Raw genomic sequence first — 18,143 nt, forward strand, 5'->3', positions numbered from 1 at the left:
AGTTTCATTGATTACATACTTTAAAAGGTTTTAATGTGGCCAAGTATTGAGGATGTAGCTGTAAAAGCCTTTATGTGGTGGTAAACTCCAGCATTTAATAACTGCTAAAAATGCAACATCTTCTCTCTTATTGTATTTGACAGGTTTTTTGTTATTATTTTGATACTCTTTATTTTGTCAAGAGGTAACTCATTCCCAAAGGTATTTTATGCCAGGGAAATTTCATTCCACTTTGTATAGTAGGCTAGGTTTTATATTAACCTTTGAGTGTGCATTTTTACTGTGGATTATACATTACTGGAATTACTTAAGCAAAATTCATACTGAGATTCTTTATTTTAAAACTGATAATGACCATATGTATTAAAGGGCTAGCTCAGAAAACTGCCAGCAAATAATCATCTTTGCCTTTGGGAAACAGTGAAGTCATTGCATCGTGCTTGATTTACCATAGACTATATCAGCAGATACACTCATTGATTCATTTCTGTTCTTTTTGTTAAACCAAATTTTTCTTTCATCGTTTTTAGTAATGTAATTTTCTGTGTCTAGTATGCTTACCTGTAATTTGACAGAACCCCATTTCTTTGTATATCTCACTCTATTAGACTACGTGTAGTGCAGTGTTTGTAGAGGGCGCCATTAACTAGGAATTGGCATTTACAAAGGTGCCTATTAAGTGCCAGTCACTCTGCTTTGTTTTAAACATAGTTCACTTAATGAAATGATAGGCAAATATACTAAGGGAGGGAATTTGTCATAGTGGAATGAATGTGCATTGAAAGCATAGGTTTGATCTAGGTTTGAATCCCAGATCTAATAGTCATTTGGTGGACGAAGTCACTTCACGGGTCTGAGCCGAAGCTTTTGTATGGTAAAAATGGGATCCTATCTTGAACAGTTATTATGATAATTAAATTGTTGAGAGATATAATCTAAGATATTCATTAAATAGAAGATATATAGTAACATCATTGATAATTACTATTAGAAAGGAAATTAGACGTTTGCTTTGCTTTGAGTGCTGTTACTGAATGATGAGTCATATGTGGCAAAAGGAGACATGGAATGTACAGGCAATTGCCTTTTAAATAAAACCTGAAACAAAAATTAATTGAAATGTTAATTTGGCAGTTATGTTGGATTATATACGTTTCTTAAGGCTAGTGACTTGTTTCCTGGAATTCTTTAACTTCATAGGGTAACACCTTGCCCCCTACCAGGAACTTAACTGTTTCTTTAATTTTATTACATTGAAGCTGTTTGAGGAAGCATGCTTTTTTCACTAAAAGGACCCAGCAAGTTTCATTCTTTCATTGGAATATTTTCTCTTAATATGACTACAAATGCAGTTAGTAAGTTGAAAAAGCCACCTGTTGTCGTATTGGCAGGCCACCTAACTGGTCCATCTGTACTTGGTGTGCAGGGAAGCTTGAATAACTACCATTATGCCTGCACAGTGTCAGATTTCACATACTCATGACACTGTAGGTAATTGGGTGACAGCCAGTTTATTTCAATCAGCTAATGTTATAGATAAATACTTCATATTTTAGGTTAGCCCTGATATCACAAAATGGAATAATGTTCTAATCCTCATTAGCAGTCTGTTATGCAGCAACTTTTTGTATGCCAATAAAAATGGCATAGGCTGCTGCTTCTGTGGCATTTCCCCTTGAACATGCCATTTTATTCATTTGTTGACTCAGATAGATGGAGCTGTCATGTTTCTTTGTTGGAAATGTTGACAGAACCTTGTGGGCTGTGCTTGTATAAACGTTTGGTTCTCTAAACAATAATTTTCAATTTAGCTCTGTTGGTACTGCTACATGCTACTTTTCTCTTTCTGTCACATTGGGAAATTCTATTTTGTTGTCAGTTAAAAAAAAAAAAAGGGTATGGTACTTGCTTACTGTCTATGTAGACTTTATTTTGCTAGTTGATTTCATTAAAGAGCAATTCCAGGAAGCTTTGGGCCATTGTATCACCTTGTCTCATTCCATTATATGTATTGATGCAACATGGATCGTTGAAAAGTATAATCTCTTTTGCACGGTTCCTATTGATTTTATCCAGTAAATCATTGTCTGCTGGGTTTATTCTGAAATCATTTTGTGCATAAAAACTATTCTTGAATTTGACAATCAGGTGCCTTCTTGTAATAGACAAACTTACACAAAACTGGAATCCAGTCACTTTGTTTTTGTCTCCTTCACACTATATAGTTATCTTTCCTACTAAACTGATCAAGTGAGTGATCTCTATTCAGCAAATGTTTCTATTCCCTTTCTCATTTCTTGTAATATGGCTTCTCTTATCATTGCTCTTTTGAAATTGCTCTATATGATCTGAAATGGCCTATTTTCTTCTGTTTTTTTTTTTTTTTTTTAAGGATTTAGACTATGCTTGACCTTCCTGCTACTTTTGACACTGTTGATTACTTTCTCTTATTGAAACATTTTCCTTTCTCACTTCTGGGACAATGAACTCCCCTGTTTCTCATACCTTTTTATTGTTCTTTTTGTCCTCTTAATTGGCTGTTCTGTCTTCTCTGGGCTCAACACTTCAGGCATCCTCACTACTTAGGCTTTAGTTACACCTTGAAGACAGAAGATCATCACTTTCACATTTATATTCCTGTACCCTCATTTTTCCACTCTAAAATTTCACATTTTATTCTCATAATATTTCCTGAGCATCATTTTCCACATACCATGGGAGGAGGGATTGATGTGGGAGATAAAGTTGTACTGTGAATGTTCTCTTCCCTACAAGTTTAGAACTTAGATAAGTCAATAAGATGCATACATGAAAATTAATTAAGTAGGGCAGCATGTGGAAAATACCTTTTCAGTGCTAAAGGTAGATGAAGAATGTAGTGGTAATTAGAGAAGATTTCATAGAGAAAGTGACATTTGACTTCGGTCTTAATGGATAGATAAAGGTTTGACAGCAAAAATGTGAAGGGAGATGAACTGAAAATATTTTACAGTCATTCAGGAGTCCTGTCATACTTTTGCTATCTTAGCTACTCTTGTCCTAGTAGACTGTAGGCAAAAATCACTTAAAATTAGAAACTGTAATCTCTCCATCTATATTAGGCACACAGAATAACAGTATACATAATAGCTCATGTCATATCCATAAGATGTTAAAAATGTGTATATTTTAGAGGCAGGACTTCAAGGATGATGCTACCTAGAAGTAACTATTTTGTTTTCTGTACTCACTTATACCTATTACATCTTATGTGCTTCAGTTTTCTTTAAATAGTGTACCTGGTATCAGATATAATCTCTGCCTTTTTTAATGTCTTATCAGATTCAGTTCCACGAAATCTAAGTGGAAAGCTAGACATATAGTTGACCGTTGAGTAACATGGGGATTAGGGGTCCCGACCGCCCGCCATGCAGTTGAAAACTCGAGAATAACTTTTGACTCCCAAAAAACTTTACTAATAGTCTACTATTGACCAAGAGCCTTACGGATAACATAAACAGTGGATTAACACATGTTTTGTACTTTATATTGTATTTTACATGTGTTACATACTATATTCTTACAATAAAGTAGGACAGAGTTGAAAACGTTGTGAAGAAAATTTTAAGACAGAGAAAATATATTTACTGTTCATTAAGTGGAAGTGGATCACCATAAAAGTCTTCATTCTTGTCATCTTCATATTGAGTAGGCTGAGAAGGAAGGGGAAGAGGAGAGATTGGTCTTGTTGTCTAGGGTGGCAGAAGAGGAAGAAAATTTATATAAGTGGACCCTTGGCTGTTCAAATCTATGATGTTCAAGGGTCAGCTGTATTCTGCCCTTTTTCATTCTTCTTCATGGATTGTCACACCCAACTCTGGAGTCTATGTTTTTTAACTGATATTTTAGTAAAATTTTCCAGTAAGAAACAGGAATTTATTGTATCTTAGAAGCCAGTTTGAATTTTTAATTTGATTTTATTACAACACTTCTGTTCCAAATTTTATGTATTTACTTCCTGCTCTGTCTCTGTAGTTATAACCAGTTCTTAAGTTCAGATTCAAAGCATTCTGGGCTAAAAGCAGAGGCATACTTTGGTGGCAGCCATGAGGGAAGCAACAACGATCCCCCACAGTGATAGGACTGAAGTGGCTGGGGTGAAGTAAAGGCCAGCCTAATGGCGAGCACAGCGGGTTTGAAATAGTTTGCTAGGAAAAAGAGTCAGCAGGTTGCTGTCCTGATCCAGTCAAATACATTTGCTGTCTGCAGACTATTAGCAGTTGCTTCTTACCTGGGCTATTACCTTCTCTTTTATCTTCAATAAGTTTCTAGTAAAACCTTCAATTTGTAGGATTTCTGATTTTTTTTTTAACATAAGGCAGATTTCATTCTATTCTTTATGAGATTTTTTTACTTTGTATGGTAATAGCTCGATCTGCAGTCTACAGATTTCAGAAAACTAGTAAGAATTTTAGGGGCCATATATTGAGGATCCACCGTACATTTGAGTTTTGCTTTGCCTTCAGATTTAATGTTTAATCTTAAACATTGCGTTCATCTTATATATGCCTTTATAAACAGTATAGGACCCTCTATTATCTAACTCTTGGCTACAAAATTAATAAGAGGCGCACAGTGGGCAATTACCCATTGTTTTACTATAAATGACTAGTCTTATGTTTTTGTTCTATATTGTTTGCATTAATGTTATGAATGCTCTACAGCACTGAATATAGTGTTAAACGGTAGTTCTTACAGAAGACAGAGTTTGTCATAGCTGAGCTGTTATCCAACAATTTTTTTTTTTAAGTTCTTAAAAGCTTACAGTCCAAACTGTTTCTGGCATTTAGTTGAATAAATACCTCATGGAAATTCATTGTTAAACTGAAGCTACCTAAGTATATTTCATGATACACAAACGCACACGTGCGCGCGCGCACACACACACACATACAACAGTTGTGATGGTCAATGACTCAATATTAAACTGAGTTTACTTTTTGGATAGGTTTCATAACAAGTTGACTCCATTTACTTTGATAAATAGGTTACATGTTAAAATCAGGTTTATTTTCATAGATAGTATCAACATGCTACTTGCTAACTGAAACGGACCTTGACGTAAAGCAGAGTATTAGACTCAGGAACGTGCACTTTCAGTAGAATATGGTTTCTGAGATCTGTTGCTCTAAAGCCCACAAGCTTTAAAATGACTACATGGTGTCCAAAAGCAATGGAACTAAGCTATGATGTGCTTGCTTAGCATTTTATCTAGCTCAGTTCTGGACTTTTATTAGATTGAATTTTCTCTCTTGTGAAGACTCCAGTTTTTAACTGAATAAAAAATTTTTTCTCTTCCTATTTTGCATATTCCAAGTCTTTGCCTGCCTTGATTGTTTTCAGTGACCTGGCAGAATAGGTGTGTGTGTATAGCAAGCAAGAATACACTCATTTTTGGGCTGGGCACAGTGGCTTACGCCTGTAATCCCAGCACTTTGGGAGGCTGAGGCGGGTGGATCACGAGGCCAGGAGTTCGAGACCAGCTTGACCAACGTGGTGAAACCCCACCTCTACTAAAAAAAAAAAAAAAAAATACAAAAATTAGCTGGGCATGGTGGCGGACGCCTGTAATCGCAGCTACTCAGGATGCTGAGACAAGAGAATTGCTTAAACCCAGGAGGCAGAGGTTGCAGTAGGCTGAGATCGCACCACTGCACTCCAGCCTGGGCAACAGATTGAGACTCCGTCTCAAAAAAAAAAAAAAAAAAGATACACTCATTTTTAACTGCTTCTGATTTCTTTTTCAATACTAGATTATTATTATTTTTTCTTTTCACATCTTCTCTACCCCTGTGACACCTGTACCTATAAAAGGGGAGAGAGGCAGTGGTATCTTATATTCATTTTAGTATTTATTATTTACATAAATAGTTTTAATTAATGCATAAAATGCATTCTAACTTATTCTAAGAACTTATATATCCCTAGCATAGTGATAGATTTTACAAATATATTCAAGATCCTTGCCCTCAATGATATAGCTAGTTTGTAATTGATTTAAAAATTAACAGAGTATACCTTGAGGATCCTTTGTTCTTTCATAAAATCTCATTATTTGTCATTCCTATGAGCCCAATGGTTGACCAAGTATTGCCTTCAGTGTTAGATTCCAAGATTTGGAAGATATTATAAAGAGGGCTTTCAGGGGTTACTGTTAACAATATTTGCACTTTTCTATCTGGGAAGTATTTATTGAGCTATTATAGAGTGTTGTGTTATGTACTACAGAGCAGATTTTCTAAACCTTGCTAATATTTGGAATTACCTGAGGAGCTCTTAAGAGGTACAGATCCTGAGGCCCTACCTGCAGAGATTTCAGCATACTAATTCAGTAGGTATGAGTGTGTTAGAATTCAGATCACAAGTAAATGAGAGAATAGGAGGGAAGGACAGGGAGATGGTGTCAGGCATTCTTCTGAGATGCTTGGTAGTATAACAGGATAATAGATTGAGGAGGAAGAGGGTAGTGAGTCTGTTCAGGAAACAAGAGAACTTAAAGCTTATTTGAATTTTATTCTCATATGTCTTTTTACATTTCCAAAATGGTCTCAAATATTACTTTTCTGCTTTCAAATAGAATGTCACCAACAGACTAAACTTGACTTAAAAAAAGAAACAAGGGGCCAGGCATGGTGGCTCATGCCTGTAATCCCAGCACTTTGGGAGGCTGAGGTGGGTGGATCACTTGAGATCAGGAGTTCGAAACCAGCCTGACCAACATGGTGAAACCCAGTCTCTACCAAAAATGAAAAAAAATTAGCTGGGTATGGTGGCAGGCACCTGTAATCCCAGCTACTCGGGAGGCTGAGGCAGGAGAATGGCTTGAACCTGGGAGGCAGGGGTTGCAGTGAGCTGAGATCATGCCACTCCTCTCCAGCCTGGGCAATAGAGGGAAACTCTGTCTCAAAAAAAAAAAAAAAAAAAAAAAAAAGGAAGGAAATGAATCTTCAGGTCCTCCCTATCTTACTCTTCTCAGAATTATTCTAATGTTTTCATCACCTGCAACAGTATACAGTGATGTGGTTTCTGAACTAAAGAAAATTACTGCTGAAAGAAAATTGAAACCAGTTGGAGTCCAAATGGGGAAAACAGGGACAGTCTAACTCGATGTTTCCCCTTGAGCTCAGCCAGCAACAAACAAATTGAAAGACTCAGTAATATTTTTATGTGCATAGAATAAGAACTGTATTATATGAAATACAAAAGTCTGATTTATGTGTGTGTGTTTGTTTTTACAGAACTTGCTCTTCATTTTATTATAAACCAGTATATTCCAAGTGAAACATGACCGAACACTGTAGCTGCTTATGAGCTCTCATTCAACCCCAATAAGGATGGGATGGTAGAAACTAATTTTTTAATTTTATTAAAGTTGAGCTGCGTTTTCAGTCATTTTACATGAAAACTTTTATATGAGACTATATGGGGAATAAAATAAAGGACAGTTACAGTTTTCGATGAGATAATTGATCCCTGTAGGAATGACACATTCAAAAACCATGAGGAGTATAAATGTGTTTGATTATGTGTATCCTACTTGAAAAACAGAATGTCAACAATTATAACAAGGAGCTTCTAGATCCTAATTTGCAGGGGGAGTGTTGAACATTTTCTCATATTTGCAAAAGTGGAAGCAAGTATAAATTGACCTCAGTTGCAGAAGGAAGGGGATAAGGAATCAGACATTTATTGAGCATCTTGTTATGTCAGGGGTTTGGAAACTATGGTCTGCAGGCCAAATCTAGCTGACCAACTATTTTTGTAAACAAGATGTTATTGGAACACTTCCATTCTTATTTGTTTACTTACTGTTTCTGGCTGCCTTCACAATACAATAGCAGAGTTGAGCTGTTGCAACAAAGATGGTATAACTTGCAAAGCCTGAAATATTCACTATCTAGCCTTATAGAAAAAGTTCGCTGACGTTTATGTTACTGGAGCTTTTACATGTATGTGCCATTTCTTTCTCACAACATTCCTTTGAAGCAGGTGTCATCAGCACATGGTATAAATAATCTAAATTTCCTATACTTCAAACCTGATGAATACATTTTTAATACCCACATTTTCAAAGTCCTGACTCCCTACTTACATGATATCTAAAATTTGCCTCAACTGCTTTTCGAAGACTCTCCTGGTTGATACTGGGAGTCTCTGGGAATGGAGATGATCAGAAACTAATCAGCTAATGTTCTTTGGCTTTGGATTCTTCCTCTTGCCTATGTCTTCTGTGAGCATATAGCTCCACTCTACACAACCATTTGTTTTCATCTGGCAACTCCTCTGAGCCCTTGGATTCCTGACATAATCTCCAACCCTCTCACTCCAGTTCTTTGTACATAAGTTATATGGCTGGACTAGGTAAGTATGGAACACATACCCCACCCCCCTCAACACCATTGTTCCATCTCTAGTCTCTAGTCTTTATCTTCCCCTGCAACCATAAAAAATTAATAACACCCAGCATCTCCTGCAGCAATCACCAATCATGAAATTCAGAATTATATTTCAGGCAAATAAGGATACCAAGCCATGTATAATGAAAAGAAACCACAGCTTTGAGTTAATATTCAGGAAGGCACAGCAAAACACTTTGATTAGGGCCACAAGGAAGAACTCTGTGAGGAATATTAAAGTGCGGGTTATGCTCAGCATCTCCACGGAAATTTTTTATCTCAAATTATTTAGTAATAATACGTAGAAGGCAACTGTGAGTCTCCTAGTCTGAAAAGTCCTACATTGTCAATTTGAGATTATGGCTACAAATATTTCAGGGTGTTACTTTGTTGAGTCTTACTCAGCAAGGTTAATGTATTTAGCATTAAACTGAATTGTATGTAGGATCTGCACCAAGCTGAGATGGACCATATCAAATCAGAAAAGCCCGCGTGTGATGAATGCCCAGACTGTATTCTCAACAAGAATTGTCCTATTGGCCTAGTGATACTGGTTTTTGTAGCATCGTAATTCCTACAGATATACCTTTCTTAGTACTTTGTTTGATGCACTTAGCTCTTGGAGTTGATTGCTGGACTCACTGATTCATGACAGGAATTCTGACATTTAAAATAACAGGAAGTTCTCTGAATAAATGAGATAGCCAGAAAAATGTCAGTTCATACTTACAAAGCCAGAGACAACCAGTGGGTAAAGTGACTGACTTAAGCTTGAATAAGGTAATTCATATAGTTTAAAGGTTAACAGGAAAGCACCTTGACAACCTCATTTGTCAAATATAGTCATGTACCACAAAACGATGTTTTGGTCAACAGTGGACCGCTTATATGATGATGATTCCATAAGATTATAATGGAGCTGAAAAATCCCAATTGCCTAGTGACATGTAGCCATTGTAACATTGTAGTGCAATGCGTTACTCACATGTTTGTGGTGATGTTGTTGCAAACATACTGTGCTGCCAGTAATATATAAGTATAGCACATACGATTATGTACAGTACATAATACTTGATAATAATAAACAACCATGTTACTGGTTTATGTATTTACTGTATTTTTCATTGTTATTTTAGAGTATACTCTTGTTAAAAAAAAAAAAATGTTAACAGTAAAACAGCCTGAGGCAGGTCTTTCACGTGGTATTCCAAAAGAAGTCATTGTTATCATAGGAGGTGACAGCTCCATGTGTGTTATTGCCCCTTGAAGACCTTCCAGTGGGACAAGATGTAGAGGTGGACGACAGTGATATTGATGATCTTGACCCTGTACAGGCCTAGGCTAATGTGTGTGTTTGTGTCTTAGTTTTTAACAGAAAGGTTTAAAAAGTAAAAAATTAAAAAAAGTTTAAACAGGAAAACGCTTACAGAATAAGGATGTAGAGAAAATATTTTTGTACAGCTGTGCAATGTGTTTGTATTTTAAGTGTGATTACAAAAGAGTCAAAAGTTTAAAAAAAAAAGTTTATAATTACTATAAGCTAAGTTTAAGTTATTATTGAAGAAAGAACATTTTTGTGAATTTGGTGTGGCCTATGTGTACAGCCTATGTCTATAGTGGTGTACAGTAATGTCTTAGGCCTTCACATTCATTCACCACTTACTCACTGACTCACCCAGAGCACTGTCCAGTTCTGTAAGCTACCTTCATGCTGAGTGCTGTATGCAGGTAAACCATTTTTTATCTTTTATATCATAATTTCACTGTACCATTTCTATGTTTAAATATGTTTAGATATACAAATACCATTTTGTTACAGTTGCCTACAATATTCAGTACAGTAACATGCTGTACAGGTTTGTAGCCTAGGAGCGATAGGCTACTAACCTGTGAGGTAGGCTATACCATGTAGGTTTGTGTAAGTGAACCCTATAATGTTCGCATAATGACAAAATCATCTAAAGAAGAACTTCTCAGAATGTATCCACATCATTAAACAAGATGTAAGTGTACTACTTTGAGGTAAAAACCATACTTCAGTTTTGGTATTTAAGTTACCACTTCAAACAAGGGAAATTCTTCCCTACAACCTCTAAGACAACTTTATTTGTCCTTCCTAAAATATACATTACCTGCTGAGCTATTGGGGCCCATTTGAAAATACACAACATTAGCTATGCACGCTGCTAAACATAATGTTCTGGTGACATTTAGCAGTGTTCAGTAATTGGCTTAATGAACAGGTGTGCAAGTATATTAGTTATGCAGATGTTAATTTGCAGTAACATTTGCTTCCTGATTTGGGGTGTTCTTGTATAAACTACAACCAGTAAGATTTGTTCCTTAATTAGGAAATCACTACAAAGTATGTGTGTGTTATCCCTACCATTAGAACCATTAGTCTTGTTTAATGTGCTCTGAACTTCAGAAACATTCTTGGTAATGCCATTCCTATTGCTTCAGGTACTATGCAGGTGTCAGAATGAAATCTACCTTTCTGTGGGATGCCTTGGTTAGTGTGCAGCTGTAGGCAACATGGAGAGGGGAAGCTTCACAGCTGTAATATGTAGCATGTGCGAGGAGACAGAAATGGAATCTCTTCCTGCCTATTGCATCAGCTTTCCCTCCTAAGGTTTGGTAAACACATGTGTTATTCCTCACAAAACAGACTCGATAACAATTGAACACAAAATAGTGGTACCTTACAAACAGATTCATCTTTACCAGCATTTTTAATTATTCTTTTCCATATTGTTTGTAATTCCTGTCTACACTTGGCCCTTGGGATTTCCAAGGTTAACAGTTTGTAAACTATAAAAATGGATAGGAATGTTTGTGTGATTTATTCATATGATTTTTATTTTTATGTCAAAAAATAGGAAATTACAAAGGCTAATATAGCAAATGCCCATCTACCAGCCACCCAAAATGAACAGATGTTAACATTTAGTCATATTTACTCCAGATCTTTGCTTTTAAGGAAATAAAACATTAGAGTTAAAATGGAAGTTTCCAAGGTTCTACCTATTCCAGCATCAGATTCCTCCTCTTAGGCAACCACTGTCATTAACTGGTGAATATCTAGTCTATGCTTTTATAATTTTGCTACATATATACTCATCCATCAACAATACACAAGATTAGTCTCTGTTTTATTTTTAATTTAGATGAATATTATACTGCATGTACCATTTTCCATAGCTTTAATTTTTCCACTCAGCATTGTATTTGGCATCAATCCTTGTTGAAATATATAGCTGTAGTACAATCACTGTAAATGCTGTGTGATATTACATTGTATTAATATACCACAATTTATCCATTTCATAACCCCTGGGCACATGGGCTGTTTATAACTTTTCTACTGTTATAAACACTGTTGAAGTGAACATTTTTGTCTCCTTGACCACTTGACCTACAAGCAGAAATGTTGGGCTATGTTTATGACAAGCATACCTTCAAATATATTAGATGTTGATACATGTGTTTTTTAAGTCATTGCTGAATATTTACTGTCAACCATTGGCATAATCAAATTCTTCTTCGTATCTTCCTCAATACTTGATATTGTGAGACTTAAAAAATTTTTCAATTTGATGACTGTTAATGGTATTTCTTCAGTTATTTTCATTTGCATTTCCCTGATCACTGGTGAAGTTGAGCATGTTTTCATTACTAGCTATATGACCTTGGTCATATGATTAAGTTTGTCCTTGATTTCCTCATTTGTAAAATGACAGTGGTTAATACCTATCATATAAAGTGGTACAAAAATTAATGCCAGATACAGAGCAGATATGTAATAAAAATTTGATTTTGGTGGTGCTTGTGAAGATTGTATTGGTGGTTACCAGTAGTAAAACTACTACTACTGCTGTTATTTTTGTTTTTTAATACTCTCATCTGTTGTGTATTGCATATGTATTTATCTATTGATCTAATCTTCTTTGCCCTTTTTTTCCATCAGGTTCACGTGATATTTCCAGAAATGCATAGATAAAGATGATTCAGAATACAGTAGAAAATGACAAAAAAAAAAATCATTAAACCTATCACACGCAAAAACCAGAGTAGATTTCCCATACCTTTCATTGCCATTCTTGCACTCATTTTAATATTATCAAGTCATTAATTGAAATTAAAATATTGTATATTTTAACCAATATGTTAAAAAATTATTTCCATGTAGCTGGAATCACCTCTGGAATTGTATCCACATGGATAAAATATGTATTTAAGTATATATGGATCACAGTTCTTACATTTGTATGTTATATGTAAAAGAACAGTTGGCATTTACTTGTTAAATATACAAATATGTATGCGTGAAGTTACATAAATATACAAATATGTATGCATGAAGTTACATAAATTTTCAGTGTGTTTGTTGACACTACTATTATTAGCTTTATTTACCCTGGCTTTGTATATAGTGTACTTTTTTGTTTGTTTGTTTTCCTGAGATGGAGCTTCTCTCTTGTTGTCCGGGCTGGAATGCAGTGGCGCAATCTTGGCATACTGCAACCTCTGCCTCCCGGATTCAAGTGATTCTCCTGCCTCAGCCTCCTGAGTAGCTGGGATTACAGGCGCCCGCCACCACGCCCAGCTAATTTTTGTATTTTTTAGTAGAGACAGGATTTCACCATATTGGCCAGGCTGGTCTCGAACTCCTGACATCAGGTGATCTGCCCGCCTCAGCCTCCCAAAATGTTGAGATTACAGGCGTGAGCCACCACACCCAGCCTATATGTAGTGTACTTAATAGGAAGGGACATCCTTTTAATTCTCCTCATATTTCTTATAATATGATGCAACACATAATGTGATGCTGATTCAAAGATATGATGTTCCCTATATAGAACTATGCTTGCACTAAGAAAATGAGAATTTACTGAGTGATATACATGTATTCATCTAAGCTATATTTTTATGGATAAAGAAAATTATAAATGTTAGGTACCTTTTGGGGATACTTCCATAATTAGTGGTTTACATATGACCATGCACTATGAGTAGATATTTATGTGTTGTGTACCATTATATACTCATGCTAGGCTAATTCATAGTAGGTGCTCAAGAAATATTTGGTAGATTAATGAATGTGATTCTGGCTATAGAAATCAGTCTTTCTCACTGAAATTTTAAGATAAAGTAGTTATACAAATTTTACTATGATTCATGGTTAGTTATCACTATGTAAATCATCCAATGTTACCTATTTAAAATATCTTAATACTTGCTACAAATTGTAATATCTTGTCACATGTTCTGTGTATCCACTGGGATATCAGAAATTAATAGGAGATTCCTGAACATTGCCTATATTAAATTGGGGAAAGAATATAACCATGTTTACTTTATTTATGCTGATGAGCATTTCTCAGTTGTAAAGGAATACATTTATAGTACAATTGCTTGTAAAAATCCATGTATTAAAGGAAATATAAGAATACTCAGTGGGCATTTTATCTTAGATAATGAGTATCTTGATATTAATGTATCTTTAATAATAATATAAATGTCTTCATTATTAGGATTATCTTCCTACAGACAGTATTTTATAATGTTTCATTATTATTCTATTAGCAGTGCCAATTTAAACACTCAAATTAATTCAATATATTGGATTCAAACCCATTTGCAATATGTTTTTTCATTTGTACAGGGAAGGTCACGTTTGACTGTAGGCCTCATTATGAACCTGAGGACCATAGGGCAATTGATGATAAAATCAATTCATGAAGTTTTTGTATCGAAACTTAAAAAAACTTTTTAGTTTCATCCAAGTAACTTCAAATAATTATAGAATTGCTATTTATTTAATGTTTTGTAACCATTAGAAACATACAGAATAAAAGTATCCTAGGATAAGTGACATTTTGAGGTCACTATGAAAGCAGGCAGTTTTTAACATATGATGTGTTGAACACTATAGGGATATTTGATGTCTCATTGCTGTTCTTTGAATTCTCTATTTATCTAAGCCTGTGGTCATGATCCCTAAGGAATGCTTTTAAAACAAGAAGGCCAAAGGCAATAATAGCCACTGGTCTGTAATTATTTATCATGGCAAAAATATGATTAGTTTTGAAAGCCTGTCTAGTTAGAGAACTGTTTTAAACTTGTTTTTCTCTAGTGATTCTCAGAAAAGCAGTGCCCACTCATGGAATTCTTATCACTTTTCGAACCCAGGATTTAAGCCAAGTTGTATAACACAAGGAAAATATGTTGAGATTCAAGAAAGAAAACTATGAACTATAGATATTTAGGGCATCTAATCTTAATTTTAAACAATTTGTTCACTTGAAAAGGGGAGAGGCTAGACCATATTTTAATTAAAAAATGCAAAAATATAAAGTCATTAAATGAGCATTATCTATTCCTGGGTTAGTCAGGATCCTGTTAGTTTGCAGAACCATCTTTATAGGTCCTTCATGGCACAACATGTTTTTTCTTATATGTACTTGGCTAATTAGTCTCCCATAGTGAATTTTAAGGCATATTGAGAGATTAGGAAAATTTTCTTGACTATTTCCTTGACTGGGTTCAAGTTAGTGAATGATTCTAGAAGTAATTTCAATATGATTCAGATATTTCACATTTTATAGACAAAGGGAATGACTATTGGACTGTCATTTTCTTGTATACGGTTGTCTTAAGCTGGAATTGGCTTGACAATTAGAATAAATTAAAATGTTGATTATTGCATACGAAAGACTCTATGCTCTTAGAAAGATCCTTTGAAGAATATTTGAGATATGTTTTAATATATTTTAAAACATATTTAGAAATATATACAGATAAATATCAACATAAAATATATTCTTTTAATATATTTTAAGAGAAATACATTAAAAGTCACTTTTCTTCCAGTAGTAGCAATGACTATTGTGTTGAATCCACATGGCAAACTGCTTGCCATGTCTCATAAGATCATAATTTTTAAGTATAATTATCCATTCTCCTTAGACTGCACATAACTTTAGATTGGCCAGTCTGGTAAAATTTAGCACTGTTAGGAGTTTAGTTATCCAGGTAATTTATTTTATTAATATCTGGTATTTCTGTAGTATGCTCATTTAATTTTTCTGTATTTTGTACCATTAAAACAAAGGAAGTCTTAACGGACTTCCAATATTTTGATGAATTCTATAGAATGTTGCTTCCACGATGGTAACATCTATGAACATATTGCCTAAGTAAAAGTGTACTGTGGTTTTATGTTGCTTTTTCTCTAAAAAAGAAAATCAACAATGCATTTGTGGTCTTTTTAGCAAAGATTAGATGAATTAAAATAATATCATTATTGCCTCAAAATGAAGTTATCTTTTTAACATTGATAAAGCAGCAGCATGATTATGGTCATATATGAACCAGTGATGTAATTTAGCAGCATGAATTTGGGGGCAAGGACCTAATACATACTCTACTTGACTGAAAAAGTACTGGCTTTACTTTTCTCTTATTTTCTGATGGCCCCATTACTTACAACCCTGTTTTGACATTGGAAAAGGTAAACTGCCAACACTTGAATACAATGGTAGCTATAAAATTTCTATACCAGAGGGGTTTGGGGATTTAACTTAATGCTTTATTTTCATAGCAGACAGCCACATTGTTTTTTTGGGCTGGCCTACTTGGGGAGTTGGCTGATGGAGGTTATGGAAGGCTAAAGCCACTCCTTGGCACTGCTACTCCTTACCCTTTCGGTCCTTTAAACTGTTTTTAATTCTACTGTTACCTTCTAAAGAAAGCAAAGTAAATCTTCTGTTCTAAGGAAGCAAATAGTATTTTTCAAATAGTGAGGGATACAAAGCTAAATTACTCAAAAGATCACATTGCTGAGTCTGTTTAATTACATGTATGCAAATGGTGCTACTGTTGTACAAATTGCAAATGGTTCATAACTATTCTTCAAAACAGTCTCAGCAGGAATTTTTATATGGCAACCTGTTTAGCAGTTAAACTTACCTTAGGTGCTTTAAAGCAATTTCACTGAATTGTTTAAATTTTAGCATATTTTGAGAGAAATGCATGTCTTCCTTTTCCCTCAATTAGTTCAGATTAGTGAGGTTGTACTATATATTTAATTCCAGTACTGCTGTAGGTACCTGGTAAAGGAGTAATTAATGTTGCATATTAGGTAAGAAGGAGCAATTGATTTTTGGTTCTATTTGGCTTATCTTTTCTGCTTAAGTGCTGATATTTAATTTGTGGTGAAAACTCTAAACAACTCTGTATTTTTATGTTTATCCTCTTCCTTGAACTAATGAAATAAACACATTTATTAATTTCAGAATGAGCTTTATTAATGTAGTTAATATGCCTTACTAATGTTATTCCATGTACTTGGATTAGTACCCTTATTGTTTATGAATCAACATTTTTTCTTTCAGTTCAAAAGAATGCAGAAGCATTAGAAGAAAAGAAGACTGTGCCTACAAAGAAGAAAGTGAAAGAACTGAGAATTTTGGATCCCAAAACGGCTCAGAATCTGTGTATGTAATATTTTCTTCGTAGGATTGGTGTAGGTAATGGTGAGAGGGGTGGGAGCTGTTTAATGTATTTAATGAAAGTTGTAACCTTTTTAAACAGGCATATTTAGCATCTTCTAGAAACAAAATTCTGTGTAAACATGATTTGGTTGCCTTTTTCTCACTTAGCCAGTATGGAGAAAATTCTAATTCAGCCTCTGTCAGGCCAGATGAAACTTGGGAATGGTAAAGATTTGGAAAGTAATGATAATAAAAGACTGTTAGAGGACATAGTGAAACATAAGGCAGAATTGACAAAAAGTGATTTTTTTTTTTCCTTCTGTCTAGAGCTGGGATTGATAGTTTTAGAGTATTCACTAGTTACATTAGACAAATCCTTCTACTGCTATTCCTTTATGTCTGAAGTAATCGTGATGTGGGCTACTTAAATCGTTAACCTTAACTCCATTTAAAAACTGGTTAGTGAACCTTGAAGCCTTTAACAAACCAGTCAGCCATTAAGTATACTTTTTCTAAAGCAGATGGACAGTTAAACCCATCTTCATTTATGTAAGCCTTTAAGTTTTAACATACTCTTCCCTCTATCTTGAAATCAGAATTTTTGTTCTGTCACTACAGTAGACTGTGTTTAGATTTTGCTGATACTAAAACACTATGCATCAGAAATTTCCACACATCAAGCATTTCTAATTGCACAAAGTAATACCATGGGAGTTTATTTTGTTAAGGAATGTGGTATAGGGAATCATTACAATAAACAAAACATCATTCTCATGTCAGTAGAAAGTTGCTGTCAGAGAAGCAGTTTACCAGTAGCTGTTGTGAATGCGTACATTGCTTATTTGATAGTACATTTTCAAAGTTGACATTCAGTACTTTTCTTTAAAACACAGTAGGATCTCAATTGCTGGTTGATTTCTGTCAACATTATTCTTTTAGATTGTGGAGATCTCATTTGGTCTTATGTATAAGGTAATCATTTGCCTATAGAGTGAGGATTTTGTTTTCTTTTGGTATGGCTGAAGGCATATAGACCTTTTCATGAAAAAAAAAAAAAATTCTTAGAAGTTCTGGGTGCCGGGTGCGGTGGCTCACACCTACAATCCCAGCACTTTGGGAGGCCGAGGCAGGTGGATCACCTGAGGTCAGGAATTCAAGACCAGCCTGGACAACATGGTGAAACCCCGCCTCTACTAAAAATACAAAATTAGCC

General features: G+C 34.8%; 1 protein-coding gene across 5 annotated transcripts in view; it reads left to right on the top strand.

Annotated features, from left to right (window-relative positions):
* DIAPH2 (diaphanous related formin 2) overlaps nt 1–18,143 on the top strand; it is a 908,418-nt gene that overhangs the window by 380,456 nt on the left and 509,819 nt on the right. For all 5 annotated transcript variants that reach the window (XM_054470847.2, XM_054470849.2, XM_054470850.2 and 2 more), the window contains one exon: nt 16,832–16,933. In XM_054470847.2, coding sequence (XP_054326822.1) covers nt 16,832–16,933 — 102 coding nt within the window. The remainder of the gene's footprint in view (nt 1–16,831; nt 16,934–18,143) is intronic.

Source organism: Pongo pygmaeus, chromosome X (assembly GCF_028885625.2).
Source record: "Pongo pygmaeus isolate AG05252 chromosome X, NHGRI_mPonPyg2-v2.0_pri, whole genome shotgun sequence".
Taxonomy (NCBI): Eukaryota; Metazoa; Chordata; class Mammalia; order Primates; family Hominidae; genus Pongo; species Pongo pygmaeus.